Raw genomic sequence first — 13,937 nt, 5'->3', positions numbered from 1 at the left:
TCCCGAGCCCGGCTTTGCCTCTTCCTCTCTCAGCTATTTCTGTAACGGGATCGGACGAGCGAGAGCGCCGCTATGAATTTTAATGCTTCCACTGGGGAATCCCTGCCGCCTCCTCCTTTTGGATGAGATCCTCGAGGAAAGACCCAGAACAGAGCGAGTGGGGAGGAGGAGGAGGAGAGGGACGGCGTATCCGCGGTGCTGGGGGGAGCGGCAAGGGGGAGGCGCGGGCTGTAGTTCGGGACCGCGGCGAGGCCGGCACCGAGCCGGGCGCTGGGGCGGTGTGAGCCATGGGGAAGGAAGGATGGCTCGGGGCGTGTGTCGCTGCCTGACCGCGGCACGTCACCAGCGGCAGCAGCCACAGCAACGCGGTCCCGCCGCCGCCCCCGCACACATGAACCCGCCGGCATCCCCCGGGGCCGGCCGCGACCTGGACAGCGCCGAGGGCATCCCGCTGGCTCCGGCCGAGAGACAGAGCCCGCGGACCGGGCGCTAACACCGCCTCGCCGTCCGCACGCCGCGGTCCGAGAGGAGGAGCCCCGGGTGCCGCGCCAGCCGCCGGCCCCGCCACCGCTCCCGCCGGCACCCCATGGATAAGGCGGGCTCGCTGCACAGCTCGGTGCCCGGGCCGCCGCCCCGGCTCTACCTGCCGCGCAACTTCAGCTGCAGCGCCTGCCTCTATGGCAGCCTGGCCGAGCAGTGCCGGGCGGGCTGCAGCCCCGACGGCGACGCCGCGCCCACGCCCGTGGTGCGGGAAGCGGCGGGCGAGAAGCCGCCGCCGAGCCGCGGGCGGGAGCCCACGCTGCCCGCCGTGCCCCCCAGCCCCACGCAGCGCCGCCGCGCCAAGTCGCTGCCCACGCCCGGAGACCGCAGCCTGCGCCCCGCGCTGCAGCAGAGCCCGGCGCGCCGCAAGACCGTGCGCTTCGCCGACTCGCTGGGGCTGGAGCTCACCTCCGTGCACCTCTTCTGCGAGGCCGACCTGCCGCGGGTGCCGCTGCCCGCGCCGCCCACGCCGCGCCCCGCCGACCTCCTCAAGACCAGGAAGCCGCCGGCGCTGGGCGACCTGGAGCCGGTGCTGTTCGGGCCGCCGCCGCCGCTGCTGGAGCCGCTGTTCCCGCCGCAGCCCGGCGCCAGCCCCGGCTTCGCGGAGCGGGTGAGGCAGCACAAGGTGAGGCTGGAGTGGGTGCGGGCAGAGCCGGCCGGGCTGCGCGGGGCCGTGCGCGTCCTCAACCTCGCCTACGAGAAGGTCGTGTCGGTGCGCTACACGCTCAATGGCTGGGCCAGCTGCGCCGAGGCTGCCGCCACGTACCAGCCGCCGGGGCCGCCCGACGGCATCACCGACCGCTTCGCCTTCCTGCTGCCCCTGGGCGCCGCCGCCGCCGCCGCCGACACCACGCTGGAGTTCGCCGTCCGCTACCGCGTCGCCGGCGCCGAGTACTGGGACAACAACGAGGGCAAGAACTACCGGCTGCGGGGCCGGCAGCGCGTCCCGCCCGCCGCAGGGCCCCCGCAGGACCCCGACAGCTCCGCCTGGATCCACTTCATCTGAACCGGGGGGCGCGGAGCCAGCCCAGGCCCGGGGGACCCTCCCGGGGGGCTCGGCGCACTCCCCAGAGCCGCCCGGAGGAGTTTTCCCGAGTTCTGTTTACAGAGGGGTGATTTGTGTTTTCTGTGTCACTAGCGGGGCTGGGGGAGCCCCGGCTCCCCTCCCAGGCGCTGGCGGGGTGTGGGCAGGGGTCCCCTCAGTGTCCCGGGCACTGTGGCTTCCACCAAAGCAGCGGCTGCGGGCCGGGCTCGGGTGACAGGGGCCGGGAATGTGCGGGATTTGCCGGCCAGGACCGGGATCCGCAGGTGAGTGCACATCCCCCCGGCCCCGGAGGTCAGGCTGAGCTGCTGTCACCTCAGCAGGTTACACGGAGGGCACTTCCACAGGGCGTCCCTCCGTCCTGTTCGCCTAATCCAGCTCAAGCAAAGCCCGGCTCCAGCGGGGCTGGATCCGCCCTCGGCGCCTCGCTGACCCTCCCGTGTTCATTGTCCCGCGGGGTCACGGCCGGGTAGTGCGGGCTGAGGGACAGGTTAGTTCCCAACTCAAAAAGACAAAAGTATGGATGCCCCAAGGCGTAGTTGTGTTTCATTATGCAATGAAAGTGCTATAAAAAAAGATTTCAGGTTTGTTTTTTTTTTTACCTTTGAACCCTATTTCAGTTACTTAATCATAGTTAGAAAGAAAAGAGATCAGCATCGCATCCTATTTGAAATGCAATTCACTGAGGGATTTTTAAAAGAAAGTGTTTTGGTTTAGAATTCGTGTGGTTCATTGGTGGAAAAGTTAGTCAGGATCTGGTGTTTGTTTCAGTAGGATTGGTTCCACAAAGCTGCTTGTGTTCAGGTCAGCAGGAAAGTCATGGAATTGCACCAAAGGAACAAGAGAGGCAAGAGCTGAATCCATAATTCCAGTCTCCATCATGAGCAACACCTTCATTTTTATTCCTGCTAACAGTTTAATTAAGCAGTATCAATGCAGGAGCCTGCTTTCTGATTTCCTGCTCCAAATTCTTTGTAATAATTTCAGTAAGTAATTTTCACAAAACTGGTGAGGTTTAATCAGATAAATCAAAGGAAGTTCTACCTTGCCATATAAAATATATCAATCAAAATTGTGCAGCATACTGGCTTCTGCCTTCAAAGGTATGTTTTAAATTATATCAGCACTAAACAAAGCATTTTCCTTTTTAAGCATGGTTTTTCAGGAGTTCAGCTGAATACAGGTGTGCTGGTGCCAAATCTGGGTGCTGATTTTCCAGGATTGAGGCATGTGTCTGTTTGCTGGAGAGGGGCCTCTGCAAATATAACTTTTGAGAGTGGTAAAACCATGTCAGTGTGATTTTCTGGTTGTGAAGGGCTGTAAGATCAGGCCTTTAGGTTCTGGATTTTCTGTAGGTTGTTTTGGGATGAAATGCAACTTTTTTTTTTTTTTTTTTTAACTGCATTTTTGTGTTTCTTGAAAGGGTTAAGTGTCCCAAGCAGTTTGAGTAATGTGTGGAGTAATGATTTCTTACAAAACCTTTTGACTCTGGTGAGAAGTGAGAGCAGTTTTTTCTGCTGAGGGTCTGATTCAGTCAGAATAATTAAACTTATAAATTCTGGGGGGAAAAAAGAGATCTGGAAACTCAACAGAGAAAGAGTATTTAACTTCATTTCAGATTACTGGTTCTGATTTAATGGAAGAAATAGCAAGACTGTTTTCTATAGTATTGGTAGCTTGGATTTAATTTCCCAGTCAGTGTCCTAATTCCTGTGATTTTAATGAAACCAAACTTAACTGTCAGCATCTTCCAAGTATTTCACATTTTAGTATATTAAGGTCCCCACCTTGTAATACAGTAATCCTGTGAGTTACTAGAACACGTTTATCAAGCTAGAATTGCACAAATAGGGTCTTAAAATGTTCATGATTAAAACATATTAAGTGGTGTATTTGATAAAGCAAGCCCAAGTGTCTTTTAGTTGAACTTTACTTTTTATAAGAGCCTTAATACTGGAGAGAAAGAAAAGGACTTGTCTCCATTTGAAAGCACTTTGAAACCTGGTAGAAATATAGCAAACCATCATTTATTTATGTTGTAGCTTTCCAAAGCTTTGCCTTTTTAAATGGCAGAGTGAACCCACAGCAGTTATGTGGACTATTGAAAATGCTTGGAGAAAAAAGTAGTTTCTATGCATTTTAGATCAACTGATGCTGCAACTTTGCTTATGAAGTTTTAACAAGATTTCCTGATTATTGTTTCAATGGCTTTAAAAAACACAGGCAGTGCTAAAAAGCACTGGAACAACTCTAGAACTCCAAAATTATTTTCCAATGATTGGCAGTTTTCATTGTAGTTTGATTTATGCAGCATATGTAGGTCTCTAAAAATTCTCCAGAAGTCTCCAAAAAGGTTTTAAAACCTCCTCCTAGCACCTGTGGCTTAAACACTTTCAATTTGGATTACCTAAGGGGATGTACCTGTATCAAGTGCACAAGGAGGTTGTTGTACTTGAATTTATTTTTAATTATGACTTAGGTAAATTTACTATTGTTCTTGGCTGGAATTTTACAGGCAGAACTGGTCTATGGCTTTGTAATACTGTTCAGATATTTTTGGTCTTTTATTTATGGCCACCTTTGCATAACATAAATCTGAATATTCAACCTTTTGAAGTCATAGCATACCAGTAGAGTCTTTTGCAAAATGTCTCCTGAGCTTTCAAGCAGTTAATCCTGACCTCAACCTAAATTTTGTAACTTTATGAGCTTGCTCAGAGATTATTGATAAGACAGGTGCAAGTCCAGTAAAAGACATGGTTTTGTAGAAGATTTAGAGACTGATCCATTGTAAAGCCTGGAAAGGGAAAGCTGCACCAGCCAGCTTTGACCAGAGAATGCTATTGATGGTATCGATGAAGTCTGTGGAAGGAGATTGAGGTGTTTCCATAGAAATTATCAGTAGCATATGCCAAAGCTGCACTACTTCGATTGCATATTTGCACTTTTGTCACATGAATTTATTTCCAAGAAAGGTTCATTCACATTTCCAAACACATGTTCAGTTTAATGGGTGGGATTATTTTTCCACTGGCAGCATTCATGTTGTTTTCAATCCATTAGATTTCAATCTGCATCCATTCATTCCATCTAATACTTGTTAGAAGCATTGTGATAAGTGGAGATGAAATATAAATATCAAATGATATTTATATAATACATAAACAATGACTTTGAGGAGAAAAACCTATGTTGAAGGGGGTGATTTCCAAGCTGGCAGGGCACCAATTATTTTATTGGTAGCTTGAGCAAAACATCTTTTTAAAATCATATTTCTAAAGAATATTGTTCCAGAAAAACTTTCACAAGCAAAGTTAAATATTTGAAAATTTTCCAGCCAATTTCTTTCTGGAAAAAATGGTTTTATATACATGAATGAGGTCCATGCCACCTCCCTTTCCAAGTGATACCAGAATGGTTTGGCAAGGCAATAATCCTTAGGTTGTAAGTGAATTCTTCATTGCTTATGTCACTGCAGGTGCAAAAATGTGTCTGTCATCTATGGTGCAAAATTTTAGCTTTATGAAATGTGCCATTTTATTTTATGTGCACTATAATGCTCATTTATACAGCAAGTTGACTTGTACTGTATGTCTGATAGACATGGGTGTGTGCTGCTTCACACTGGAACTGGTAGGGGTTTTGCATGCCTTCTGTGGCAAGATTTTGGAGATTTACCCTAATTATTAGAAATCCTAAAACAAATGAGAATTATTAAGTGACTGTAAATGGAATTTCAGATAGCTAAACACATTATTTATTAGCATAAAGTCAGTAACTGAAGGTGTCATACTCATGTACATAATTTCAGGTAAATTAATTTTTTTCTCCTTTTACCATTTTCAAGTAACTTTTTAATGTGAATGTGTGTGCTTCAGCATCTCAGTAAACAACAGAGTAAGTGCACACTCAGTTGTTTCAGCAGATGTGAGGGGCAAATATATCACTTGAATGAACAAATGTCTGTTCATGCATGAGCATCATCCCTTTACAGATATGTGAAATGTTTTTTTTCCATAATGCCAATAGGCAAGCAGCTGCTAATTTTAATGTAAAGTAACCTGCAGAAATGCTCAGAATCTGATTTTTTAACATATCATATATTAAAAAATTTATGTGCCTTTCAGCATTTCCTAGAAATAAAGCTCATGTGCTCCTTAGCTCTCCCACCACAAGTCCATTAATGAACTGGTCATTGAAATGAAATTGTTAGAAAAATACAATAATCCTAATTCCTGACACATTTTTAGCTGTGCCAGAAATCATGTATCTATAGCAGCCAGAAAGATTTGATAATATTTTCCCATATTACCGTGGAAGAAATGTCAGTCAGAAATATATCTTCCTGGTACACCTCTACATTTATATAGTTAAATAAAAAGTAACCAATTGTGACTATAATTAGGATAACAGGATATATTTGTTGCGTATATTCACCTCTTGGACAAATATTCTAAATATATATTTATCTGAAGCCAGAAGTTCTAGTTTTCTATGAAATCTGTTTGTGGAGACCTGACCTTTTCAGCTTCTACTGTTACTTACCCGATGCTGCATAATGCATATTGTTAAAAATTTTTGATGGATTTAATCTGTCTGCAGGGTTTATATCATGAAACAAAAATCCTCAGTGCAAGGAATATCTGAAGTAAATTACTTTTACCTTCCAGCTATTCTGCATGGCTTTTTGGCAAATCCTTAGTCATTCTGTTTCCTGTAGGTACTCCACGTGCACATGCTTGGAGTAAATGGAAGGATTACTTAATGGAAGGGAAATATTTTTGAGCACTGAAATTTAGGATTTTCCAGCATACATAGTTCCAGGGCAAGAAGAAAATATAGTAAATATTTCTGTAAAACAAAGCCTACTGTTCCTATGTAGAGCTGATCAGTATGTTGTTTAAAATGGAACGACAGTGGTGAATTTGAAAATTAAACTTGTTCAGGGAAACACACCTGTTTCAGTGGTGGTTTTCTCAGGTTCATCTGATAGGAGAGAATTGCCCTAAAACAAAGAAGTGATAATAGTATTTCCTTACATCTATGTATGGGCTTGAATGTAGGTCTTCCATAAACAAAGTGGATACTAAGCTATAAAACCACTGGCTGTTGCTTGGAGGTTTTCTTTATCCAACTTACAAATACTGTTTGAAAATACTCTCACAGAAAGGATTTTTGACCCTGGGTTTCCTCATCTTGTGTGAATATCCTCTTCATTAATCTCTCTGGCTTTTGCTTGAAGCCTCTGTTGTTGAGGAAAGATTTTATTTTATTTTGATGCTACATAGAAATGTTATTTTACATTAGATTTCTGGAGGGGAAGACAGGGAAAATTTTTTCCTTGTAATTTTCATTTTTTAGATATTAAACAATAGCATGAAGTACAAAAATGGCTTGAAATAACATATGCACTAGTGATTCCAAAGAATATAGCTAAGAATAATGTCAAGTGTGAGTTGTGCTTTTAAAAAACATATGTGCTTTGATCTAGAAAGGCAGGGAGAAAGTCCTAGTCTCCAGTGCAAACTATTAATGCCAGGGATTTCTTTCTATGCAATTCTATGGTGCACCTGTTTTTATAGGGATTAACTTGATTGGTGTAGTTCATGTATCAGTGTGTTATGTATAGAATATTCTGTTTAAAGTGTCATTAAGGAAACTGTGTGTCTTAAATGGTGTTACAACTTTAGGCTCCTTTTTGTCCAACCTGACTTCACTAAATCATAAGAAACTCCTCTGAATAACAATAACAGGACAATATTTCATAACATTGCATAATGAAATTTCACGTTACACTTATCACATTCTACAAAAGTTGTGTTACTGTTGTTAGTTTTAAAACTTTTGTATTTCTGCATCTTAAAACAAAAAGCCAAATTGTGCTACACATTTAAACACTAAGAGCTAATAAGTGTATTTTTAAAGCTTATTGAAAATAGTCAAACTAAAATTGGCTGGGATTACTCACATGTCAAGTTTCTGAACTGTAATATAAACAATGTTTGTGTACCTCCTGTTCCCCCTTCATGGAGGGGCACCCTGGGTGCAAAACCTGCCAACATCTGGACACCAATCCAGCTTGTGCTGCAGGAAAATTGCTGTGATAGAATTGCTGTTCTTGGAGAGGTTTGAACAAACCCAACTCCTCCCTTGTCGTGTTACACAAATAGAGGTTCTGTCTGTTGAAGAGGCTCTTCTTCAACATGCAAGTTTTATTACTGTTTCTTTGATTTACTGTGACTTCATTCTGGAAAAAAAAAATTGTTACTTAACTCTCTACTTGACTAGTAAATTACTCTTGGTTGTAGTGTCTTCTGCAATGTTTGTATTTCACCAAATAATGTTTGTTTCTAATGTTTGTAAAAGTTAATGTAATATCACCAAAAGTCAAAATCAACATTTTCTAATAATGCCTTGTAATTTACCTAGCCTTACAGTATTTCAGAAAATTTTCCACCAAAACTGCATCTAGTCACTGCTTGTCACAATTATGAAAAAGAGATATTTATAAACCTGTAGCTTCTAGCTGTCATTAAAGATTAGTGAGACAAATCATGAGCATGTGGTGACTATAAACTCCTTTTTCTTAAACTGACAAACCATGATGTCTTTTTTGTTGAAGATCTGAAGCAATGATATTCCAAAGCCTCCACTGTGCATATTGGGATGTACCTGCAGATCAGAGGCCAATACCTGAAATTTGGGGCACGTTTCCCAGGCAGCCTGTCCTGGGAGTGTCTCCACTGAGTGTCCTCTGAGGAAGCTGCAGGAGGAATTCTGCTGGGGGGATGGGAGTGGATGTAAATGGATGTGGCTGGTTTTATTGTCTTGTTTCAAGAGCACCATTTTAGCATTCTGTGGTTGAGGAAGGGCTGCTGAACTGCAGAGCTGAGGCTGTCCCATATCAGCTAAATGATCCCATGCACTCTTACAAATATTCTTTCTTTGTTCATTGCCTGCGTCGAAATATTTGTTTCTTGAATTGTTACAATGTGCTGCTATTCAGTCTTTTAGTGTACTCAGCATCTTCTCTTGCAATGCCAAGAACAGTTTTCAGCTTTTCTTTAACTAACACTTTTTAAGCCTTTTTTTATAATACATAGAAAAGCCATATAGCCACAAGGAGAAAAAAAGTTCTGTTTGTTCTCATGTAATTGGTACAACTTATTTTTCTATCTTCTTTCAGGAACATCTGCCTACCTGTCTCATTAATAATTTTTTTTTTGTGCTTGTGTTTATTTGGAAGCACGCAATAATTAATATTAGCCCTAGATTTCTTTCCTTTTTTTTTCCATAGGGAATTTTTAATGACTTAACATCCATCTAATCTTTCTGTTCAAGTAAAAATGAATTCTTACCCCACATAAATTACAGAATCCAGAACTATTTTCTTAAGCTACCATTACATATATATTAGACTGCTTTAGTTAGAATCACAGAGTGTAATTTAGATTTCTTTTTGGTAAGAAATATGCTTTGAATTTAAAACTGCTATTATACTTGAATGTTCCTGAAGTAATGAGATTGCAGTTCTGAGTGAAGATTATAATGATTAGTTTTACTTTGTTCTTGGATTAATTTTTTGGGTTTTTTCACTTTTCCATGGGCCAGTATATTAGACATTAATATGTCTAATATTAGTATATTACTATGGTAATTCATCTGATGATTAATCAGCATTACATGTTGTAGATAGTCTTATTAATAACAGTTAAAATAAGTGAAGTATTCAGTCACATTACTATTAGTGATAATAATAATAATCATTGTGGATGAGGGTGATACACTGCAGGGAAAAAGAGATGTACAATAGTGATAATATACCAGTTTTATCACTGCCTTTGCATTTCCAGTTGTGGCACAAGTGAGGGTTTCTCAGAACAGCCAGGAGAACACTTAATTCTATCATTTTCTCTTGATCCAGACCCATAAAGAAGGGAGGCAGGTGATGGCAGAAAGCAGAAATTCTCCTGTGTCCTGAGAAGTGCAGACTCATCCTCCTGGCCTGTGGATTGACTTTCATGGTCAGAGAAAGGTACAAGTGCTGTACCTGCATTTAAAGCCTTCTCTAAGCAAAATACATTCAACAGCATAAATAATTAAATGCCATAAACAAATGACAAATAAAACAGCCTAATAGCAAAGGATGTAGGATACTTGTACTGCATTAAAATAGATTTGGTCTGAAGTGACTGAATTATGCTTTGTCAGGAAGAGAGAGACATCAATACTGTGGGGCAAACTCGAAGCAATCCAGATACCACAGAGTCAATTCTCCTGCCAAGGATTGTTCTTAGACTGTGGCTCAAGCAGTGTGGGGAGAGTGGAGAAAATTACATCAAGGACACTCCCAGCTGCTCTCAAAATTTGTCTGTGCTATCTGCATCATATCTTGGTGATAATTTGTACTGACTGGACGTTGCTCCAGAGTTTTAATGCCTTACAGATCCTGTTCATTGGAAACAGCACCCCCGAGGCTGCTATTTTCCATCAGTTCAGCCACGTGGCGATGGGTACAACGAAACGAGGTTGAAGTTAATTTCTTTGTTACATGCTGTGAAACGTATTTGCGTTTTGAACATTCCCAGTGGAGCAGGGTTTCCATCCTTTCGCTGCTCTCGCAGGTGCCGTGGGCGCTCCCTGCCCCGGCTGCCAGCTCCAAGTGCCACCGTGTGGTGAATCCCAGCCATAATCCAGCACTCAGCTCACTCAGGGCTCCGTTTGTAACCTGAAGCATTTTTCCTACAGGTCACCTGCGTTTATTAAATAATTCTGCGATATTCTTAAGTTTTCTTTCTCTTCTCCAGGATATTTAGTGCAGGTGGTGCAGTTCCCTTTGCCTCTTTGCTGTGTGATCTCCTGACACCACAGCAGAAAACCCTCGTGTGCCAGAGGTTGATTGATTGCTGCAGTTCAGTTTATTCACTCGCTGGGCTGAAGATGAATATAGTGTCTTTTCTCTGTCAGTTTGGTAGATTAAACCTCAGTGATAGGAACCATTTCTACGTGGAGATTTTAGATTCCTGACCTGTCAGTCTGAAGGAAAGGGATCCTTGGCCATAGGACTTCCCTTGTCTGCAGACACTGGTTCAGACAAGCATTGGAGACTGAGAGTTGCTGCACTTCTACTCAGAGCTGTTTAACAGATTGTCTCACTGCTCATTTACTGAGAGTGAAGCTGACATTGCCCTTCTTTTATGCTCATCAAAACACTGCCAAGTGTTTTGATGTATTTTAGTTCTTTTAAACATCTTTTTCTTCCTCTCTCTAGTAAGAAGTAACAATTACACGATTTCTATTTATATTCTTAACAAGCTCAAGATTCACAAAGAGATGCAGCACTCCATTGGCTGAAAAACAAACAAAACGTAAGGTATTCAAGCTTTTGGGGACTTATGTTGATAAAAATCTTGGAAAATAAAATATGGTTGGAAAACTTAGTTCCAAATTTAGTTTCTATTAGCCAAACAGATAACTGGGGAGATAAAGGGGTTGGTACTTGAGGAGCAGTGAGGAAGTGTTGGCACAAAGAAAGGTGATGATATAATTAACCCCCAGGAGATACAGAGACGTAATTATTGCTTGTGGGATTATAACTTGCTGTAAACCAAATCTCTCTATTGAATCTATAATGCATATAAATTATCTTGTAATTGTTAAGTTCTTAAACTTAGGATCTAGACTTAAGAGGTCACAGATAAAGTGAATATTTTTGTAAGAATCACTTCCTTTATTAATTTTCTGTAGGAGCACACACTGGTGAACACGTATGACATTTTCCCCAACAATTTATACAAAAGCATTTAAAATTGTGTCACAGACTGAAGGTAATGCACATTCACTCCATCTTTTTGTGTTGATTAAAACATTTATTGTGGATTCACATCAGCAAGTGCTACATTCATACTCTTGCAGTCTGGCTTATCAGTGCCTGGTGGTCTGCCTGAGGCTTCCTGCTGATGCTGAACTTAGTGAAGGCATGAGATGCTTGGATAGCAAACATCAAACCAGAAAGAACACACTTTTTTGGCAGCATAATTCAGGTAGCTGAGTGAATTGCAAAAAGGTATAAAAATATTTGGTCCAATCCACATAATTTATCCTAAACTGCTGAACTCTTGGCATAAACCACATTAAAAAAAAGGCACCTAATTACCCTTGTTCCCATTTTAAGAGGAATAAGTCACTTTAAAGTTGTATAAAATTTTAAAATAGTTACAGAGAGAGATGTTCTTGATCCTCCTCTTTAAGCAATAGAGCATCACTTTTGTACCTGTACACCATGAAAGAGAGGTTGAATTCAGTTTTGGGTAGTTTTCCCAGACAGCTGTCATTATCCACACTGCTAATACAGTTTAAATGGGCAAAGTTTAAGAAGAGATCGTTTGCCAGTTTTTATTGCTCCCCAGCTACCTTAGGTCATTACAGAAATTACTATTTTATTAATCAAAATACAAGAACATTTTAAAGGAAAATGGTGTAAAAATGCATTACAGTGCTCTGGACTAACCTCTACAGGGAGATCAACAACAGTCACGCATTACAGGGCAAACAATGAAGGGCCTGTTACTATCTAGCCAAGTAGGGAAAAAAAAATGTTGAAAGAAACAGTATCAAATAGAAACATTTTCCTGCATTCCTACCTCAACTTGCCTGCACTTACTGTATTTGAAACAAACTTTCTCTTCTGAAGTGCACGGGGTGTGAGAGACTCAAGCTGAGGCAGGGAGGTGTAAAGGGGCCAGGACCAACTCCCAGCTCTCTGAGCCCTGAAGGCTGTCACAAAAAATACTACATGGAACTGTGAATAATGGAGAAGTACTGAGAGTTTTTGAAACATTTACACTAGGTTTACAAGAGCCTTTTGTTTATCAACCACTGCCAAGTTAGAACTCTTGTGGAACAGTCAAACTCCCTCTTTCCTCTTACCCATTTTGCAGTTTAACTCCTGTGAAGATGAAACCATCTTAAATAAGCAGTGGATTCTCTCTTGGAAGGGCTTTGATGTGTGACTTGTGTAGCAAATTTGCTTCTAGGATTTAAACCCAAAAACCACCACAGCAATTACTCTGACATCCCTTCAAATCATAAAAGACACCCTCTTTTTTATACATTAGAAAGGTTTCTGTATTACCAGCAGTGCATTTATGCACTTCAGAAGGTCTGTGATTCACATCCCTTCAGAAAGGAGGAACTTTCAAAGGATATGAATTTTGCTTTACTCACCTTACATGAATTAAGCATTCCCTTGCTTCCTCTTAGATGAGCTTAAATCACTGGGTTTGTTCCCATTTTTGCTTAGCTGCTAATAATTTTAAAATTGTGGGGGAAAGTTTGAGACCAAAACTCTGCTGTACTACTGTGTTTTCCTAAAGTGCAGGTGTGTACAACTCCACCTTACCATTAGATGTCACATCAACTTTGAATTCACAATTGAGGATTCATTAAATATTAAGCCTAATGGAATGAGCTGCTTTGCAAAGGGGAAGTCTTGGGTTCAGTCCCAGATGTCATTAGAGCAGTTGGCTACTTGATCTTAAATACAGACACACATGGATACATGATATGGCAAACTGTGCTGATCACACAACTTCTACAAGTACCTGCTCTGCTGAAATCACCACAATTGCCAGCCAAAAGATGTAAAATTAATTCCTTAATTACTTGGGACTTAGGTAGTGTTTACAAGACAAAAATATAGCCTCAACAATTCCCTGTAGAACCTTGATAAATAATCACTGCAGGAGCTTTGCACACTAAGAAAACACAGAAAGGGGAAGGCAGGGCCCCCATCCCTCCTGCCTCACAGGCAGGACTATTTAATTACACAATTAAAAAAAAAAAGAAAAAAAAAGAAAAAAAAGAAGGAGAGCAAAAGATGAATAAGTTTTGTAAAGAAATAAAAATCATGCAGAGAGGTAGTTGACATGGCTTCTCCTTTTTTGGTACCATTTTTGCTACCCTAAGGAAAAAGAACATGAGTAGGTTAGGAAGACACTGCTTTTCAATGGTTAGGGAGAACTAGAAAAGTATTTCAGGGAAAACTGTAGTCCAGGTTATGAGAACAGTCATGTGCCTACAGCAAAATTGCCATGTTAAGGCTGCTGTTACTAAATTTGATGACAAATGATCTATAGAACTATATATTTTAGCAAGTGAATTTTGTTTCCCAAAATATTCTAGATAACATCTGCAGTTACACAAATCAGACAACAGAATAAAAAAAACCCTCACAGGTACACAGATGTGAAACACTCTTAATTATTTCTAGTCTTGCACATGTGATCTTAAGTGGTATTTTTCAAGTTGCCAAAACTGGATATTCAGTATTTCCTTAATTGATGACAAACTACAC

The 13,937-nt window shown here is 41.9% G+C and overlaps 1 protein-coding gene across 1 annotated transcript; it reads left to right on the top strand.

Annotated features, from left to right (window-relative positions):
- The first annotated feature begins 440 nt into the window (after positions 1–440).
- Positions 441–8,140, top strand: PPP1R3E (protein phosphatase 1 regulatory subunit 3E). Its single transcript, XM_079316504.1, has one exon. It carries the CDS (start codon positions 587–589, stop codon positions 1,544–1,546), a length of 960 nt encoding a protein of 319 aa, XP_079172630.1. The 5' UTR covers positions 441–586; the 3' UTR covers positions 1,547–8,140.
- Positions 8,141–13,937: the final 5,797 nt, after the last annotated feature.

The sequence above is a fragment of the Erithacus rubecula genome, assembly GCF_903797595.1.
Source record: "Erithacus rubecula genome assembly, chromosome: 12".
Taxonomy (NCBI): Eukaryota; Metazoa; Chordata; class Aves; order Passeriformes; family Muscicapidae; genus Erithacus; species Erithacus rubecula.
Note: the sequence above shows the minus strand (reverse complement) of the source record. Positions and strands in the feature narration are given on the sequence as shown.